Raw genomic sequence first — 21818 nt, 5'->3', positions numbered from 1 at the left:
TCTAATTTTTCTTGGTTCCTATTTATAGTTTCTAGTTCCTTTTTTTTTTTTTTTTACAGTAATCTGAATTTCTCTTGATAGGCTTTCTTAACTCCTTCAGTATTCTCATTGTCTCCTTTTAGAAACCAGTGTATTAGGCCGAAGAGGTCTGTTTCATCATTTGTTCTCTCAGGGGATCTCTCTTGGTCTTTTAACTGGAGTGGTGCTTTTGCTTCTTCATTTTCCTTACATTTCTCCTACTCTGTGAGTTTAGGAGAAATAATTATCTACTATGGTTTTGGAGGGCTATTTATGTGTGGGGCTGTTCCCGTGTAGCTTATTTGGGTTTAGTATATTTGATGCAAGGGCTGTGTTTAGTACAGTTGCCTGTCTTCTCTTTCCTCAGCATGTGCTGGTCGTTATCCCCTTGGTAGGAGTTAAGCAGATGCAGTGACTAGTGCCCACTCCTGGGGTTCTCAGTGGTGGCAGTTCAGGCACACCCCTGATCATGCAGTGGGAATGGGTATAGCTTGTGACCACTCCTGGTGTCTAGGAAGGAGACAGTGGTGGCCTGTGACCACTCTTGGCATCCACCTCTGGAGCCAATGAAGGCAGTGCCCTGCCCTCTGTAGGCATGGAGGGAAAGGCTACAATCTGTACCTCATTCTTCCCATGCCCTCCAAACGATGGTGACTGGCCTATAAGGTGGTCCAAGTTTCCTCTTAGTATAACCACCAGCCACAGTTTCATAGGATCCCCACTCCCTCCATCTGTCTCAGCACAGTCAACCTCAGTCCTTTCCCCAGGTCTGATCCCTGAAGCCCAAGTTCCAGCATCCATCCCCCTCCAGCACTGGCAGACACACATGTCAGGCTGGGGAGTGCAGGGCAGCGGCATCATCTGTGCAGTTTTCCGTCTGCTGTGGCTGCCACAAACAGGCTGCCGTGCTCTCCTCTGAGGCTCAGAAGCTCCCCTTCTGTCCCAGCCAATCTTCCTGATGGTGAGGGGGCTTCTCTAGGTACAGGAACCTTTCCTCTTTCACAGCTGTTTCGCAGGGGCACAGCTTCTGACCCAACTCCTTTTTTTTTTTTTTTTTTTTTTAATGTTTTCTTATACCCAGTTACATGGAGATTTTCTTGGTCTTTTCATAGTCTGAGGTCTTCTTCCAGTGCTGAGTAGATATTCTGTGAGGATTGTTCTACATATAGATGTATTTTTGATATATTTCTGGGAGAAGGTGAGCTTCATGTCCTACTACTCTGCCATCTTGATCACTCTCTAATTCTTTTACCCTTTAAATTACCCCTTTCCTTGTTCTTCAGAGGTTTGAGATGCCAGCCCATGGAAAGTAAAACTAGCTCCAGATTCATAAGCACTGCAAAATAAAATTGGGAATCCTTATGAAAGTATATATGGGGAGAAGTGTGAGACAGTAGCAGGGAGAGGAGGCATGAGTTGGGGGAAGTGATAAGAAATAATGTCTATGAGAATAAAATCATTAGCAAAGCTGTTTAAGTATTTTGTGCTTGCCTTGAGCAAATGAGTTGGTACTAATTTGTATTTAGTTTGTGTGCTCTGATAATACCAATAATAACTTGTATTTATATAGTGACTTAAATACTTAGAAAGTAAAATGACCATTCATTTCCCCAAGGAAGCTGGAGAACATCAATATTAAGTAATCTGTTCATGTCCATATTGATGGTAATTAAATAAACCAGGCTTTTATATTTTCTTTATACCAAGTCCTGGTCTTCAGATGCCATGTTTATGTGAAACTTCAGGATAATTGTATCTATCCTTATAGAAATCTCTAGCTCCCAGTTCATTTTGTTTGGTCAAATGGATTATTAAACCTTAACTGTTAAGAACCTCAATTAGTTCTCTGGCATTCACTGTGCCTTAAATGAAGTTTTTTTTTTTTTTTTTTCTTTTTAATAGTCTTAGTTTGGGGGGGTAGATATCAGTAGAATTTTAATTCTATTTAGTTTAATTTAACCTATATTTACCCTAAAATAGCTTTTTAATTTTTTTCCCTTTTTTATGCAACTATTATTGATATTTAGTAAGAAAGTAAAAGAAATAGCACTTGTTGATGTTCATCATGTACTAACTATCTTTCTGAATGATTTTGTAGACATAATTTAATACTGTATCTCAAATAAGACATTATCTTATAATTCAATATAAACTCAACAAGATTTTAATAAATTTTTAATAAATAATTTTAATAAATTTTTAATAAATGGCATTTTTTATAAATGCCATATATCAGGTATTGTGCTAGGGTACAGAGATACAAAGAGAGAATATATACTTGCTGTTTGTGTGGTGTTCTTTTCAGTCAAGGAAAAGAGAGACAATGAAGGTAAAGCTAAAATATTACAGATGCTATGATCACAGTATATAATTCATACATTCATTCATTATGGTTTGTCAGGCACAGTTTTAAGTGCTGGGAAATGACACCTAATGACAGTGAATGAAACAGATAAAAATCTCTTCCCTTACAGAGCTGGCATTCTAGTATTCATCCTAAGGATCACAAGGGAAAATCATTTGGGATCATAGAAATGGCTATTAGGAATCATTGGAACATCAGTTATATATCAAAATGATTGAGTGAACCTCTGGGAGTAAAGCTACTTTTCAATCTGTAACCTCATATCCTTGAAGTAATGCACAAGGTATGCTGTGGTGGCAGGTTTCTACTATCAGGGTCCTTTCTGAAACCAACCAGTTCCTAAAGCTGTCAATTTTCTCCACCTGCACCATCATGAAAGATAAATTCATTTAAGGCCAAATAAGGTAGAATGGTACAATTTGTCTCACTTGATTCAGTGGTAATGTCTTCAATTCTGTGGTGTATGTTATCAGAAGAGATTTTTCTTTCTTAAATGGAAGACTTTTAAGGATGTCGAACTAGTTTTCTCTGTTGTTCAGTCTTTCAATTCTAATATAATCCAAATGTGCCTTTATCCTTCTTTTTCTTGCCTTGTGCAAAAAGATATCACCTATAGGTTTTCCATGTTAATATTATGATAATTTAATAATTTAAGAGAAACCATATCTTCATAAATTGTCATTATTAATATTGTTTCTTAAGAGGCTGGATATTCTCAATGAGCAAAAACATCTCTGCTTGCATCCTCAAGTTTTGTTTGAAATCAAACAAGATTACTAATAAATGTGGAACACACATTGAAAATATCAAATGCCGAAACCCTGTGAACTCCTATAATTGATTTTATTCATATTGTTAATTTTAGTGAACAGAGAGCTACAAAGAAAGCTCTTTCTTTGTAGCCTTCATTAAAACCATTTATTTATTTACATAGTTGTCATTTTTTACTAGATGTTTTTCTAAAAATATTGAGTCTATTTAGTCAGTAAACAATTACTGAGTGTCAGAACTATGCTGGGCTATAATGAAATTGACATATAAAATAACTCACATCAAATGAAGGTGAGAGGAAATAAAGATCACTATGTTAAAGGTTGGTATAAATAATTCTGTGGCAGACATATTTTATACTACAGTTATGATTCTAATCTACTTTTCATTTTCTTAGCACATAACCTCTCTACAGTGCTTCTTAAACATTAAAATATAAGGAATAGTCTGAGTAACATGCTGAAATTTTGATTCCTGGGCCCTAGAGAAATTCAGAAGGTCTAGGAATCTGCATTTTCACAAAACCCAGATGCTTTGGAAGCTGGTGATCCTTACCCTTAGACTTCACTTGGAGAAAGAGTCCCTTTGCAACCTTTCCTTTTGCAGAGGCTTTCCCAGGCGAAGGTTCCATGAGGTCTCTTTTCAGTCTTCCACCTACTTATCTGAATGCCATGCTCTCAGGATTGTCAGTTGAGATTTACCAGGTTCATTTCAGTATGTTGACTTGAAGTAATCCTCTGTAGGGCAGTGCTGCCCTTGTTGGAGTCAGTTGTAGCTAGGCTGAGAGTGGGTGAGGCAATAGTCAGGGGTGTCAAAAACTGCCTCTAATGGTGGGGCTATCTGGAAGATGATGGAAGGCCCCCCATGGCATGATAAAAGAAAGCTTTTTAAACAAGTTTAAGCACCAGCTAGGAACTGCTTCGGAGAAGGCAATGGCACCCCACTTCAGTACTCTTGCCTGGAAAATCCCATGGACAGAGGAGCCTGGTAGGCTGCAGTCCATGGGGTCACTAGGAGTCGGACACAACTGAGCGACTTCACTTTCACTTTTCACTTTCCTGCATTGGAGAAGGAAATGGCAACCCACTCCAGTGTTCTTGCCTGGAGAATCCCAGGGATGGGGGAGCCTGGTGGGCTGCCGTCTATGGGATCGCACAGAGTCGGACACTACTGAAGCGACTTAGCAGTAGCAGCATTAGGAACTGCTTACCTGTAGGGGAGTACTGTACAAGTATTAATTATTTAACTCTTGTTTAAAAAGATCTATAAAGCAAGTACTACTATATGTTCATTTCACATGAGGACATTGAGGCAAAATAACCCAGCATCACAAAACCATTATACTATGTGGTAGAGCAAGGATTTGAACTCAAGTGGTCTGATTCTAGGATTTGGCAGCGTAATTACTATATGATGCAGCCCTTCCCTTAGTCAAAGGAACATTCTTTGATCCTTTTGCTACCACCATTCATATCAGAATGACTTCCAGTAAGTTACACAAACAGATGGAAAAACAAACAAACAAAAATCATCTCAAATGGAAAACAATATAAACATTACATAGGATAGTTTTTACTGTGTTTTCAGATCAAAGGTATATTTCAGCTTCAAATTACAGGAATACTCTAGTAAAGCAAAAAGACCCCAGTAGACACACAACATAGGGTAACATATTCTCAGAAGAGAAGATAATTCCTTTTACAGTTTGTTTTTTTTTTTCCTTGAAACACAGGATATTCCATTAAGAGCATGAATTTTTGAGTTAGAAAGATCAGTCTTCTAAATCTTACCTATCACTTACTTGCTTGATGATCTATGGCAGTTTGCTTACCTTAACTCTCAGCTTCTATGAAAAAACATGCCAATACAATGTTTGGTGAATATTAAATGAGATAATTGTGTGAAGTGTCCTGTGTCAAATGGCTTGACAATGTCGAGAATGTTGCATTATTTCAACAATCAGTTTCTATTTACTGGTGATATTATTATTAGCAGTGGGTTTCCTTGGTGGCTCAGATGGTAAAGAATCTGCTTACAATGCAGGAGACCTGGGTTTGATCCCTAGGTTGGGAAAATCCCTTGGAAAAGGAAATGGCAACCCACTCCTGTTTTCTTGCCTGGAGAATCTTATGGACAGAGGAGCTTGGTGGGCTATAGTCCATGGGTTCCCAAAGAGGCAGACATGACTGAGTGACTAACACACAGTAGTAATAAATTTAATACTCTTAGTAGAATGTATTAGAATATTTTTGGTGGAAAGATTTTAAAAATTGAATTGATGGTAAATCTTCCTTTTGACATCATAATTATAAAATGTTTATATTGTGCCTTTGAGATGCTCTGATCTATGATTGACCTACTTACCTTTACCAGGTGATCAAACCACCACCCCTCAACTGCTAGCCCTGGCCTCACGCCTGCGGGAGAGTGCTGAACTCTTTCAGTCAGATGAGATGCGTCCTGCTAATGACCCCAAGGAAAGAGATCCCACACGTGTGCGGATGCTGAATGACCTTCTCCAGGACATGGAGAAGAGCTTCCTAGTGCAGCATGCACCCCCAGGGTTTTACAGGTAGGAAGTGTGCTCAAATTTGGTATTTTCATGCCTCTCAATGAAATATTTGTGTTTAACTTTCAGAATTTGATATGTACCTTCTGTGAACATAAGACTTGTTTTTTAATGTGAAATAGTTATTTTATCTACAATTTGAGGCTCATTCTCCTACCTTCAAAGCAAAGTTCAACTGCATACATGGTGAATAAAGAAAACTTTAGTTTTCTTTATATCTGTAGATGATATTGATATTTTTTATAGATATGGATATTGTCTATATCTATGATACTAGTTGGGCTTCCCAGATGACGCTAGTGATAAAGAACCTGCCTGCCAATGCAGGAGACATAAGAGACAAGGGTTTGATCCCTAGGTTGGGAAGACTCGCTGGAGAGAGAATGGCTGCTCACTTCAGTATTCTTGCCTGGAGGATTCCATGGACAGAGGAGTCTGGTGGGCAGTCCATGGGGTCGCGAAGAGTCAGACATGATTGAAGCGACTTTAACAGAGCATAGCACATGATACTAGTTAGCTGTATCATCTAAAAAATGACTAAGAATTTTTACATTAAATTCAATGTGAATCAAATGTGATATAGCTACTGAAAAACTAAATGTGTTGTAGGTTGTATTGGGAGAAATACTGAATCAGTAGATAAGCCTATGTTTTTATCCTAGTAAGTCTATGTTTACAACTTTGTGTTTAATTCTAGAAACTATTTACATTTTAAGAGGGAATTAAATATGTTCAATAACTGACTCAATGGCATGAATTTGTGCAAAGTCCCAGAGATAGTGGAGGACAAAGGAGCTTGGTGTGCTATAGCCCATGGGGTTGCACAGAGTTGGACATGACTTAGTGACTGAACAACAACAGCAAAATATTCAGGGGGGAGAGGAATTTATAGGAAAGTTGAAACAACCAGGTTATGAGACATATTTGGTTAAAGGGACACAATAGAGTGATTTCTGAAAATATTTTCACAACTTTAATAAATACTTTAATGAAACATTGTCATATTCAATTTAATCTCTTAGAGGATCACACAAGCACATACTTGTTTTTCTGGTTCTCAGAAATAGTAGAAATGAAACAAAGAGGGCAAGTAGAGTTTCAAAAAATAAAACATTTTAATTTTTTTAAATTGGTAACATTCATTGACTACTTAATATGTCTTGGATACTATGTTAAACCCATTCCATGCATTAATTAATTTAATCCTAGCAAAAGGGTCAATGGATCAGATATTCTTAGGGTCTCCATTTTACAGATGAGGAAACTGGACTCAAAAATGCTAAATATCATGCTAAATGATTTGCCAAAATAGTAAAGCAGACTTGAGAATATCCTGTCTCTCACTTTACTAATAAAATGTATTTTTTTTTTATTTTACTTTATATTGGAGAATAGTTGATTAACAAAGTGTTAGTTTCAGGTGTACATCAAATTGATTCAATCATATTTCAGTCACATCTTTTCCAAACTCTTTCGCACTTAGGTTGTTAGAGAGTATTGAGCATCATGACCTAGGCTATAGAGTTTGTTTTGTAAATAAGTTAATTTGTACCATTTTTTTTAGATCCCACATTTAAGTGATATCATAGATATATGTCTTTGTCTGACATTTCAGTGAGTATGATAATCTCCAGGTACATCCATGTTGCTACAAATGGCATTATTTCATTCTTTTTAATGGCTAAGAAATATTCTATTGTACATATGAACCACATCTTTTTCTATCCCTGTCAATGGACATTTAGGTGGCTTCCATGTCTTGGCTATTGTAAACAACACTGCGATGAACATGGGGTGCATGTATCCTTTCAAATCATGGTTTCTTCCAGATACATATGTTCAGGAGTCGGACTGCTGGATCATATGCTGGATGTATTTTCAGTTTCCTAAGGAACCTTCATATGGTTCTCTATAGTGTCTGAACCTATTTTCATTCCCACCAAGAATGCAGGAGGGCTCCCTTTTCTCCACATCTTCTCCAGCATTGACTGTTTGTAGATGTTTTGATGATGGCCATTCTGACCCGTGTGAGGTGATATCTCATTGTAGTTTTGATCTGCAGATCTCATTATAGTTTCGATTTGTGGATAAATTGAAAAAGCCCTGCAACCCTGGGACCCCACTTGATCATGGTGTGTAACAATTTTAACATATTGTTGGATTCAGTTTGCTAGTATTTTGTTGAGGATTTTTACATGTATATTCATCAGTGATATTAACCTGTACTTTTCTGTGGCATCTTTGTCTGGCTTTGGTATCAGAGTGATGGTAGCCTCACAAAATGTGTTTGGAAGTGTTCCTTCCTCTGAAATATTTTGAAATATGTCAGAAAATTAGGTGTTAGCTTCAGAAGGATAGGTGCTAACTCTCCTCTAAGTGTTTGGCAGGACTTACCTGTGAAGCCCTCTGATCCTGGACTTTTGTTTCTTGGGAGATTTTTTTTTTTTTTTGTAATGCTCCCTGAACTCTATTATGATAACTTCTTTACAAATGTTTATCCCCGAACTTTCTCCTTGAAACACATGAGTTATGAGTATGAAAACATACATTTATACCAAGTCCAGTTGTGGGGCTTTTGGTTTTGAGCTGTTGTTGTTCAGTCACTGCAAGTTGTGTCACTGTCTGCAACCCCACGGACTGTAGCACAGCACGCCTCCCTGTCCTTCTCATCCTCAATCACCTGTTCTCTTTCTGCCTTCAGTCTTTCCAAGCATCAGGGTCTTTTCCCATGAATCAGCTCTTCACATCAGGCGGCCAAAGTATTGGAGCTTCAGCTTTAGCATCAAACATTCCAATGAATATTCAGGGTTGATTTCCTTTAGCATTGACTGATTTGATCTCCTTGCAGTCTTAGGGACTCTCAAGAATCTTCTCCAGCACCAGAGTTTGAAGGCATCAGTTCTTTGGTGCTCTGCTTTCCTTATGATCCAACTCTCACATCTGTACATGACTACTGGAAAGACCATGGCCTTGGCTATATGGACCTTTGTTGGCACAGTGATTTTTTTTTTTTTTTGATTTTTAATATGCTATCTATGTTTGTCATAGCTTTTCTTCCCAGGAGCAGGTGTCTTTTAATTTCATGGCTGTAGTCATTTCTACAGTGATTTTAGAGCCCAAAAGAGGAAATACGTTACTGCTTCCACCTTTTCCCCTTCTGTTTGCCATGAAGTGATAGGGCTGGATGCCATGATCTTAGTTTTTTTTTTTTTTTTTTTTTTTAATACTGAGTTTTAAGCCAATGTTTTCACTCATCTTTCACCCTCATCAAGGGGCTCCTAGTTCCCCTTTGTTTTTTGCCATTAAACTGATATTATCTGCATATCTGAGGTTGTTGATACTTCTCCCAGCAATCTTGATTCCAAATTGTAACTCATCCATCCTGGCATTTCCCATGATGTGCTCCCATAAGTTCAATAAACAGGGTGACAATGAACAGCCTTGTCATACTCCTTTCTCAATTTTGAACCAATCAGTTGTTCCAAATATGGTTCTAACTGTTGCTTCTTGACTCATATACAGGATTCTCAGGAGACAGGTAAGACTGTCTGGTATTCCCATCTCTTTGAGCTGTACATTATATAATTTAGAATCAGTGACTCTTTGCTTGTAATAAAATGCTAGCAAGTTGATCTTTAAAATTTTTGGCATCTTGAAATTGAAAATGGACTAATTGTGTCTACCTGGACCTCAAGGGAAAAAGCAGAAGAAACACTGGTGCTTGTTTCAGTTTTTTCACAGTATAGTATATACTCCAGTGTACACTCCAGTACTCATCTGCTGTACAGTCCAAGTACACATCTGGAGCACATCTGTATCACCTGTACATTGTATACAGTCCCATGTCCAGTAGTGTACAGCCAGTGTACATTGTGTACAGTCCATGCACATCCAATGTATACTGTATACAGTCAGTGTAGAGTACAGTGTACAGCCAGTGTACATTGTGCATTCTAGTGTACAGTCCAGTGTACAGTCCGGCAAACACTCCAGTGCACATCTGTACAGTCCAAGTGCACAGTGGGACATAGCTGGAACACAGCTGGAACACATCTGGACAATCAGATATATAGCGGCACCACAGCTGGAAAATATCTGGAGCATAGCTGGACACATTTGGAGAATGATATTCAGGCCAAATGCATAGCTGGGCGCATCTGGGACACATGTGGGCACGTCTGGTGTACAGTCCACCGTATGTCCAGTATACAGTTCTGTGTACACCAGTGTGCAGTGCTATATACTCCAGTGTATGGCCAGAGTACACAGTGCAGTGTAATGTGCCATGTACACTCCAGTGTACATCCAGTGTACATTCCACTGTATGTTCAACATACGCTGCAATGTATGTCCAGTGTCTGTCTCTTCTCCAGGTCCATAAAATCCTATGAATGGCTTTAGAGTCATTCTTAGAAGAAATGGCAAGGAAACAGATAGTCAATAGATTCAAAGAAGGAAGGATAAAAGGAATAAAATTTAAGTGAACTGAAAACTGGATTGCTTGACACTGAATTCGGGTCAGTAATGTGCCAGAGCTCTCTTGTTCTGGCCCACACAAGCAACATTAAAAATATCAGGAATTTTGCCAGCTGATTGTCAAGCCCTTTGTAGCTTGAAATTAGCAAGCACTACATATCAGGACTTTTGGCTATCAGGAAGTCTATGTTTGAGTGGACAGTTGACATCCCTGATTACAGTATAGTCAGTCCAAGCTCATGTCAATGCAACAGGTGATGCCACTGAAACTCCTGCATGCCAGTGTCTGGCAGTTCATGTCCTAACTATCTCCCTGGTGTGTTCCTTTTCTCTCATCCTGCCATCTCTGTCTTAGTTCCTATCTTGATGGTCTCTGTACTAGATGACTGCTGTTGCCTCCTGGCCAACTCCACCACTGGAACAATATTATTTTAAAATCTACCATTAGAAGGACTTCCCTGGAGGTCCAGTGGCTAAGACTCCACACTCCCACTGCAGGCATGCAGGTTCGACTCCTGGTCAGGAAACTAAGATCCTACATGCTTCAATGTGTCTCATGTTTTCCTAAAGTTCATCAGGGTGGACTGGGCTCCCCTGGGATGCATGGAGCCTCTGCGGCTCATTCTGCATCTTGTTCCCGGGTAGCAGGATCAGAAGCCGTCACTGGGCCATTGGGTCACCATGAGCACAAGTGGGGAGGCTCTTTAATCTACTCTTTGCCTCTCAGTTGCCATGAACAGAGAGCAGTGATACTCTAATGTGTGCTTCCTGATTTCTGAGGCCTCAGAACCATATCCAGTTTTTCCTGCCTGATGCTCTCAGAGGTTCTTCAGGATTGTTGTAGACTGAGGTCCCAAAACCTGTCTGTGCTCTACTGGAGTTCCTTATACCTCTAGGAGCTCCACTAGCTTCCCACGGTAACTAGAGGAGAAAACTGGCAGTATAAGATCTCTACCTTCAAGGAGTTTAATTCAAGAGGTAAAATATATAAATCATAATAAATTTCCAGAATACTTATTCAAAGTACTCAATGAATGCTACAGGTAAGGTGTGCTGTTGGGATTCACAGAGGAGAGAAATTACCTTGTGGCAGTCAGAAACTTTACAGAGGAAGGGAAAAATTTATCTGGTCTTTAGAGAATGGTAGGATACCCAATAAATTTGGGAGTGCTATAGACTGAATGTTTGTGTCCTCCCAAAATTTGTATGTTAAGACCTAATGATAATGTTTGGAGATGGGGTCTTTAGGAGATAAATAGGTCACAAGGACACTCATAAGTGGGATTAGCATCCTTACAAAAGAAACCTCCTTCACCCATACTGCTATGTGAAGACAGAGTCATCTATAGTTCACCAAGCAACCCCTAACCAGACATGGAATCTGCCGGCACCTTGATCTTGGACTTCTCAGCCTCCAGAACTGTGGGAAATAATATTTGTAGTGTTTATAACTCACTCAGTATATAGTGTTCTGTTGTAGCAGTCCAAACTAACAAAGGGAGCATTACCAGGGAAGGATAACGTGAATAGAGAGACACAAAGGAGAAGCTGTGTGTGGTGTGCTGGGGAGTGAAGCACAGAAAGTGGAGTCTTCTGAATTGTTATTGGTTTCATGATTATGGAAAGGTAGGAAGGAACCAAGTGATAGAGTCCCGCGCATGCTCTATTCAGAGCTTTGGGTTTTATTTTTTTACACAAAAGACGCTAGTAACAAACCTGAGTTAACTTATCTGGTCTTCCAAATAGGGTGCCCTGGAGCTGGGAAGTCAGGGAAACTGTGGATTTAAGAAACACATGAAATGGTGAGAATATGATTTGGCATGTTGTTGTCAGGAATGAAAAGCAAATCCAATTTGGGAGATGGTTTTAAGGAAGAATGGGAAAATTTAACCATCTAGTGGCTGTGGGAATTTTATTTTAGGGTTCACATGGAGCTAGGCAGATGAACCAGGGTTGAGTATTAGAAAGTCTCCTCTCTGCCCATTTCTCCAGCCAGTTAGTTAAGACACTCAATATCTTTGCTCTCCATGTAATTGTATGGAAATCTGTTAAGCAAAGTAACTTCCAAAGTCCTTTTCCTCTAAAAATCTGATTTAATGCACATTCACTGCATTAACCCTCCCAAACTCTACAGTAAAGGGGAATCCTACTAATCCTGGGGAAGAGATATAAGAAAGAGCACAATGATAGGCTGTAGTGGTGTAATGAAAAGGTGCTAAGAGCTCCAGAGCTACTGAGATTGGTGGGCAATGGGGAGCAGACACAATGATGTATACGATCAGGGACTATCTAAGGAAAGTGTGTTGAAAACTACAAAACATTGCAAAAATATTACTACTATCAAAATTCAGCAATTCAAGATCTAACTTGTTGCCCCTGAGTAGGGAGGAGATTATGTATTTTCTTAAGAACTCTGAATCTTCTCTCTCCCTCCTTCTTTTATTATAGTTTTAATATGGACTGCTTTCCTGCTCCAGGGAACTGGCATATCTGCAGATGATATATTGTGGCATCTGTGTTTTGTCATTGGATTCCTTTTAGCTCCCTGTAGTTCTCAGCAAAGGTGGACTAAGCAGTATGATCCAGTAATCTATTCATTCTCCAATAAAATATATATTTATTAAAAATAGAGCGGTTTTAGGTTTAGAGGAAAATTGAGCAGAAAGGACAGAGTTCTGATACAATCCTTCATAGGCACAAACAGTTCCCTCAGCTCCCAACACATAGTTCCCTATTATTAACATCTTACAGCAGGATAGTACAATTGTTACAGTTGATGAGCCAATGTTGATGTATTATTAACTAAAGTTCATAGTTTATATTAGGACTCATTTTTGTTTGTTCTTTACATTCTATGGATTTTGACAAATGTTTAATGGCACACAGCCACCATTTCAGTATCATACAGAATAGTTTCTTTGCCCTAAAAAAATCTGTGTTCCACCTATCCCTCCCTCCACCTCTGGCCATCAATGATCTTTTTACTGTCTCCAAGTCATATAGTTAGAATCATACAGCATGTAACCTTCTCATTTAGGCCTCATCACTAAGCAATTTGAATTTGTTTCTTCCATATTAATTTCTCTTTATCACTGAACAATATTCCATTGCACAGATGTACTAGTTTATTTATCCATACACCAATTGGAGGACATTTCAGTTGCTTTCAAATTTTCACAGTTATAAACTAGGCTGTAATGTACATCTGTGGGCAGGTTCTTGTGCAGATGTACATTTTCAACTCATCTGGGTAAATACCAAGAAGCAAAACTGCTGGATCATAAGATATGCCTATGTATAGTTTTGCAAGAAACTGCCAAACTGCCTTCCAAACTGGCTGTACCATTTTGCATTCCCACTAGCAATAAGGATGACTTTTGGTTGCTCCACTTCCTCATTAACATTTGCTGTTGTCAATATTGTGACGTTCATTCATTTCAAGAGATGGGTAATGTTATCCCATTGTTTTCAACTGAAATTCTCTAATGACATATGATGTTGAGCATCATTTTATATATTTACTTTCTATCTGTATACCTTCTTTGGTGAGGTGTTTGTTCATATCTTTTCCCTATCTCTTGACTTATATGTTTCCTTACTGTTGAGTTTTTAAGATTTCTTTTTATATTTTAGATGCCAAAACTTTATCAAGTATGAATGCTGCAAATATTTTTTTAAGAGTGACTGTTGCAGAGCAGAAGTTTTAAATTTTAATGAAATCTAATGTATCAATTTTTTTTTCATAGATTATTCTTTGGGTATCATATCTAACAGCCCATCATCAAACTCAGGGTCAGACCTAAATTTTTCTCCTATGTTGTCTTCTAGATATTTTATAGTTTTATATTTAAATGGTGTTTTATATTTAAATGGACCTATATTTAAAGTGACCTAAATGGATTTCCAATTAATTTTTGTGAAAGATATAAGGTCACTGTCTAGATTCATTATTTTTGCACGTGGATATCTTGTGCCAGCACTATTTGTAGAAAAAAAAACTATTCTTTCCCATTGAATTGCCTTTCTTCTTTTGTCATACAATTTTGGATTATCTCTTGGGTAAAGACATAGGAGTGAAATTGCTAATCCTATGATGAAACAGGAAGGCTCAAGAGGGGTGAAATTCCCTTCCCCAAGTTGCAATAATATCACAGTAATTACCCTTTGACAAAATCTTGCACCCTGACAAACTTTTTTGTCTGGAGATTAGCGCTTTTTGATAGAGAAGATTCTGGAGGCTTTCCTGATATTTAACTTTTTCCTGCCACAACCATCAGGGGATTTTTCTCAACTTCTTACATGATTTAGAATACCTCTACTGGAGATGGAGAAAATATGATGGGGTAGAAAGACAAGAGCTCACCTCATTTTTGTGGAAACAGAAGAATCACTAACTGCTGAACAACCATCAGGAAAATAAAGGTTGGAACCTACCAAAAAGATATCCCATATCCAACAACAGGCAGCCATAACAAGTCAGTAGGAGAGGAGTAACTGCAATAAAATCAAATCTCATACTCACCAGGTGGGTGATGAACAAACTGGAAAATAATTATACCACAGAAGTTCTCCCACAGAAGTGAAAGTTCTGAGCTCCAAGTCAGGTTCCATGGCTTAGGGTCTGGCAATGGGAAAAGAAGCCCCCAGAGAATTTGGCTTTGAATACCAGTGGTATTTGATCACAGGAACTCCCAGGACTGGGGGAAGCAGAAACTCCACTTTTGGAGGGTCCACACAAAGTCTCATGCACATAAGAATCCAGGGAAAAAGAAGTAACCTCATATGAGCATGGGCCAGACCTACCTGCTAGTACTGGAGGATCTCCTGCAGAGGCACAGGATGTTAAATCTCACCAACTTTGCATTATAGGGGTCCCAAAGGAGAAAGGACCTGAGAAAATATTTGAAGAGATTATAACTGAAAAGTCCCCAACATGGGATGGGAAATAGTCAACTAAATCCAGGAAGGACAGAGTCCCAGCCAGGATAAATACAAGAAGGAACATGCCTAGATGCACAGTAATCAAACTGGCAAAAACTAAAGGCAGGGCTACTGCCTTAGTCCCCATGAGGCTGACCAACATCCAACAACTGGTCAACAAGGATCAGTAGTGGGACAACCAGGCACTGGGCATGTCATCCAGCTATGTGGAATGGCTGAAGGGCATGTCCCTGCTAGTTAGGACCTGGCAAAATGTAGGCCACTGGAGAAAGGAATGGCAAACCAATTCACTATTCTTGCCTTGAGAACCCCTTGTACAGTATGAAAAGGCAAAAAGATATGACACTGAAAAAAGAACCACCCTCTCGCCCCCCAGGTCAGTAGGCGTCTGATATGCTACAGAGTAAGAGCAGAAAAATAGCTTCAGAAGGAATGAAAAGGCTGAGCCAAAGCAGAAAGGATGCCCACCTGTGGATATGTCTGGTGGTGAAAGTACAGTTTGATACTGTAAAGAACAGTATTGTATAGGAACCTGGAATGTTAGGTCCATGAATCAAGCTAAACTGGATGTGGTCAAACAGATAGTAAGAGTGAACATTGATATTTTAGGAATCAGTAAACTAAAATGGACAGGAATGGGTGAGTTTAATTCAGAAGACCATTATATCCACTACTGTGGGAAAGAATCCCTTAGAAGAAATGGAGTAGCCCTCATAGTCAATGAAAGAGTCTGAAATACAGTACTTGGGTGCAATTTGAAAAATGAGAGAATGATCTCTGTTCATTTCCAAGGCAAACCATTCAATATCACAGTAATCCAAGTCTATGCCTCAACCACTAATGCCAAAGAAGCTAAAGATGAATGATTCCATAAAGACTTACAAGACCTCCTAGAATTAACACCAAAATAAATATGTCTTTTTCATTATAGGGGATTGAAATACAAAAGAAGGGAGTCAAGAGATACTTGGAGTAACAGGAAACGTTGACCTTGGAGTACAAAATGAAGCAGGGTAAAGGCTAACAGATTTTTGGTCATAGCACTCATAGCACTGGTCATAGCAATCATCCTCTTCCAACAACACAAGAGAAGACTCTACACATAGACATCACCAGATGGTCAATATCAGAATCAGACTGATTATATGTTTTGCAGCTAACGATGAAGAAACCCTCTACAGTCAGCAAAAACAAGACTTGGAGCTGACTCACATCATCTGCTCCTTATTGCAAAATTCAGGCTCAAATTGAAGAAAGTAGGGAAAACCACTAGTCCATCAGGTATGACCTAAATCAAATCCCATATGATTATACAGTGGAAGTGACAAATTGATTCAAGGGACTAGATAAGGTAGACAGAGTGCCTGAAGACCTATGGACAGAGGTACATACCATTGTACAGGAGGCAATGACTAAAATCCTACCCAAGAAAAAGAAATGCAAGAAAGCAAAGTGGTTTTCTAGGAGGCCTTTCAAATATCCAAGAAAATAAGAGAAGTGAAAGGCAAAGGTGAAAAGGAACTACATAACCAATTGAATGCAAAATTCCAAAGAATGGTAAGGAGAGATAACAAAGGCTTCTTAAGTGAACAATGCAAAGAAATAGAAGAAAACAATAGAATGGGAAAGACTAGAGATCACTTTAAGAAAATTAGAGATGCTAAGGGAACATTTCATGCAAAGTTGTGCACAAAAAAGAACAGAAGCTGTGTGGACCTAACAAGCAGCAGAGATTAAGAAGAGGTGGCAAGAATACACAGAAGAACTGTACAAAAAAAGGTCTTAATGACCCACATAACCATGATGGTGTGATCATTCACCTAGAGCCAGACATCCTGGAATGTGAAGTCAGATAGGCCTTAGGAAGCATCACTATGAACAAAGCTAGTGGTGGTGATGGAATTGCAGTTGAGCTATTCCAAATCCTAAAAGATGATGTTGTGAAAGTGCTGCACTCAATATGCCAGCAAATTTGGAAAACTCAGCAGTGGCCACTGAACTGGAAAAAGACAGTTTTCATTCCAATCTCAAAGAAGGACAATTCCAATGAATGTCCAAAGTACCACACAAATGTACTCATTTCATATCCTAGCAAGCTAATGCTCAGAATCCTTCAGGTTAGGCTTCAACAATATGTGAACCAAGAACTTTCAGATGTACAGGGTGTGTTTAGAAAAGGCAGAAGAACCAGAGATCAAATTGCCAACATCCATTGGATCAGAGAAAAAGCAAGAGAATTTAAAAAAAAAAAAAAAAAAAGACCCACTTCTTCACTGACTATGCTAAAGCCTTTGACTGTGTGGATCACAACAAACTGGAAAATTCTTCAAGAGATGAGAATACCAGACCACTTTACCTGTCTCCTGAGAAACCTGTATGCAGGTCAAGAAGCAACAGTTAGAACCATATGTGGAACGACAGACTGGTTCAAAATTTGGATAGCAGTATGTCAAGGCTGTATTTTGTCACCTTGCTTATTTAACTTCTATGCAGAGCACATCATGAGGAATGCAGGGCTGGATGATGCACAAGCAGGAATCAAGATTGCCAGGAGAAATATCAATAACCTCAGATATGCAGATGACACCACCCTAATGGCAGAAAGAGAAGAGGAACAGTAGAAACTCTTGATGCAAGTGAAAAGGAGAGTGAAAAGGCTGGCTTAAAACTCAACATTCAAAAAACTAAGATCATGGCATCTGGTCCCATCACTTCAAATAGAGGGGCAAATAGAAGGGGAAAGTGGAAACATTGACTAATTTTATTTTTTGGGCTCCAAAATCACAGTGGAGGGTGACTACAGCCATGAAATTAAAAGACACTTGCTCCTTGGAAAAAAGGTATGACAAACCTAGGCAGAGTATTAGAGAGCAGAAGCATCACTTAGTCAAAGCTATGGTTTTTCCAGTAGTCATGTATGGATATTAGAGTTGGACTATAAAGAAAGCTGGGCATCGAAGAGTTGATGCTTTTGAACTGTGGTGTTGGAGAAAACTCTTGAGAGTCTCTTGGACTGCAAAGAGATCCAACCAGTCCATCCTAAAGGAAATCAGTCCTGAATATTCATTGGAAGGACTGATGCTGAAGCTGAAACTCCAATACTTTGGCCATGTGACGTGAAGAAATGACTCATTTGAAAAGACCCTGATGCTGGGAAAGATTGAAGGTGGGAGGAGAAGGGGACGACAGAGGATGAGATGGTTGGATGGCATCACCAACTCAATGGACATGAGTTTGGGTAAACTCTGGGAGTTGGTGATGGACAGGGAGGCCTGGCGTGCTGCAGTCCATGGGGTCACAAAGAGTTAAACACGATAGAGTGACTGAACTGAGTGAACATTGCTCCCAGCAAAAATATAATTGGCAAACATTTTCTATTAATTGGCAATTCCAATATATGAGTACAAAATATATCATTGTGACCTTACATTCCATTATCCTAATTCATACACTGGATAAATCATCTGCATAAAATTCCATGTTTAGTCTTTCTACACATTTAAGGAGACAGCACTTAAGTAGTAAAGTTACTAAAGGTTTCCCTCTCTCCCTCCCCATTATGTGTTACACACACACACAGACATACACACACACACACTCTTGACTGCACTACTAATAGGGATTAGGTGGTATTATCAGGTTATTTTACCAAAGGATAGGAAATTTGGTGTTGCTCTGGGGAGGAGAAGCAGAGATCCCCCACTGCATTTGTACTGCACTGGTTTTGATTTGAGGGTATGGGGAACTGAGAAGGAAGCCAACAGGAGCCAGTGTTTAATGCTGGCTGCTAAACAGAAATAGGATTCTAGGAAAGTGAACATCCTCAAGCACCACCATTCAAAATAAATTAAAGGCTAATTATTACCTTTAAAGCAAAACTATTGGTTTGCTGCAGTATTGTCCTATTGTTCTTTCTAAATACATGGTATTTCAGTTACACCCTGGTGAAGTAATCCGTTGCTGTTCAGTTGCTAAGTCATGTCCAACTCTTTGCAACCCCCTGGATTATAGCCCACCAGGCTCCTCTGTCCATAGGGTTTTTCCAGTATAGAATACTGGAGTGGGTTGTCATTTCCTTTTCCAGAGGATCCTCCCACACCAGGGATTGAACGTGTGTCTCCTGCATTGGCAGGTGGATTCTTTATCACTGAGGCACCTGGGAAGCCCCTATATAGTCTCTTAGGAGCTATCTAAGCAACTACCTTTATAATAATGCTTTAAGAAGATGCCTCTGAGTTCCAAACAATGGTTTTAATCAGGAGTTTTGGGAACGCACCCATTTGAAATTTGAATGACAGCCTGTGCATGTGTGTAGGTCTCTGGCTTTGTGTCCTTCTGAAAGCAGCTACATAATAAAAGAAATCCTTTCCAAGCTAGCCAGAATGGTCTTGTGGAAAGTTCAGAGGACAGTTTCAAGTCAATCCATGCCAAGATAATTTTTGTTAGCATCCTTGAAAGCGGGAAAACAGCAATGTAAATGTCAAGATGCTTCTGTCTTGAGCCAAGAATAAACAGAGCAATCAATCCATTAAAAGTACTTTTCAAACACATAAGCTCCCAAAACTTTGCTTTTGAAAGATAGTAGAATTAGCCTACACTTAGGCAATCAATGACAGTAGACAAAACTATTAAAACACAGTTTTTCAGGGACTCTATGATCAGGTTTTCAGCTACATGCTCCAGACATACATTTGATTTTAGGAATTTTAAGATACCGAGACCCAACCCCATCTGCCCTCAAATATTTCAGGATAACAGTGATCTCATTACACAGTTTTCATGGTGTTTTAATTAGAGCTATACAAGTACTAACAGAACCTCATGTTCAGTGTTTGGGATAATAACTACTTTGTTCCAGTTGTACTTTTTCTTTCAGCAAGGTGTGGGTGGTATGAATGGAGCTAAAATCCCACTATTGTTTCTCTTGTCATTAATTCTATCAGCAATTCCTCTGATTTTTTTAGACTATGAGAAAAATAACTAGTGATTAAGAATTACCATAATGCTTTTAAAATATTTATAATAGCAACTACATGCACACAGAATCTATATATGAATACACTTTTATAATCTACACAATGTAAAATTACCAAAAGAGGGTTGAAGACCTGATCATTATATACATCCCCTTTTACCCTTTCATGAATAAATATATGTTCTAGTTTGGTAATTATGTATCCTTTTCATATTTTTAAAGTTTCTACTGAAAGGAGTAAAAAAATTAAAAAAAGACTCCCAAATTTTAAAAGAACCAAATTAACATACTGAAATGACAGCCTTTTTTTAAAGAGCATATCCCATTGTGACAGATAATGTTCACTACAATTTGATTAGCCATTGAAACATTGCTTAAAAAATTTCAATTGACAATGACTACGTTATCAGGCTAATTAGTCTGAGATCCAGCCTACTAGTTTCAAAATAGAAATCTATGTGTGCTCAACTGTTGGGATTTTATACAAATATCTCTTTCAGGTTTGAGGTTTTATTCCATGTAAAGTGAGAAAAATTTACTGGTGTCATATTTTACAAGTCAAGACACATTGCCTTAGGTGTCTCAGGTTGAGCTGTGACTTTATGGTGTATTTAATAACATTAAGACTAGTAGTAATTATAGTACTTTTCACAGAGAAGGATTTACTTTGTACCAGGCACTATGCTGAACATTTTCATATATTTATCTGTAACACTTCTAACAAAATTGCAAGATTGGTCTCATTGTCCCCTTTATATGGTTAAGAAAGCTGAAGCATAGGAAAAGTTAATGTGTGGCAGAAAAGGGATTTGAACCCGGCTTTTTTTGTCAAAAAGCATTGCTCTGTCTACTAGATAGTACTGCATATATTTGATCCAAATTATACCTGGTGTGCTCAGAAGTCACTAATAAATTTAGTTAGATTCTAGTGCAAATGTAGCCGTGTATGAAATAGGTCCAATTTGCATAAAGACTTAAGTTTCATTTGTTCTACATTTGCAGAATTATATCCTCTAACCCTGATGGTTGTCAAAGGACAATTGTTAAGGACCAAATTTATCCCTAGTTCTGGGGGTGGGGGGTGGGGAAGATGCCCTATTGTCCAAGTAAATCAAGTTATCTTGACCCAAAATATTGACTAAACTTTCATGTTTTCATAAACCTTAGATGCAATTAAAAGAGGGACTTCTCTCTGCTCATGTCATAGTTAGAAATGTTTTTATATAAATAATAGTATAAAATAGAGGAGGAATCACTAGAATAGGAATTTAGAGATATGGGTTTTGATCTAAAAGGTCTGCTAATCAAATAATCCTATAAGTCACTTAAATTTCCATGACATTCATTTTTTAATCAATTAAGTAAGAAAAAAAAACTATCTAAGATAATGGAAATATTAGTTGAGAAAGTATAACATTCTGATTAAAAAAATAATTTTTGAAACAATTATTTGACTGAGGGAAAAAACAAAATCTAGATTCTTCAAGAAACCCTGTTAAATGTTTTGACACTTTCTTCTCTCTCCTTAATCGTATCACATATTTTATCTATCATCAGTACAACATATCTTAACATTCATAGGTATACATTTCTTGCTGATTTAATATGATTCAAGGAAAATAATGATTCAATAAAAGGTAGAGGAACCAGAGATCAACATCCTTTGGATCACAATGAAAGCAAGAGAATTACAGAAAAAAGAG

The 21818-nt window shown here is 38.3% G+C and overlaps 1 protein-coding gene across 6 annotated transcripts in view; it reads left to right on the top strand.

The window, feature by feature from the left end:
* NAALADL2 (N-acetylated alpha-linked acidic dipeptidase like 2) overlaps nucleotides 1–21818 on the top strand; it is a 1624416-nt gene that overhangs the window by 1548764 nt on the left and 53834 nt on the right. For all 6 annotated transcript variants that reach the window (XM_044938294.2, XM_044938269.2, XM_025283251.3 and 3 more), the window contains one exon: nucleotides 5528–5726. In XM_044938294.2, coding sequence (XP_044794229.1) covers nucleotides 5528–5726 — 199 coding nt within the window. The remainder of the gene's footprint in view (nucleotides 1–5527; nucleotides 5727–21818) is intronic.

Source organism: Bubalus bubalis, chromosome 1, assembly GCF_019923935.1.
Source record: "Bubalus bubalis isolate 160015118507 breed Murrah chromosome 1, NDDB_SH_1, whole genome shotgun sequence".
NCBI classification, from domain to species: domain Eukaryota; kingdom Metazoa; phylum Chordata; class Mammalia; order Artiodactyla; family Bovidae; genus Bubalus; species Bubalus bubalis.
This window is presented reverse-complemented; position numbering and strand designations above follow the sequence as displayed.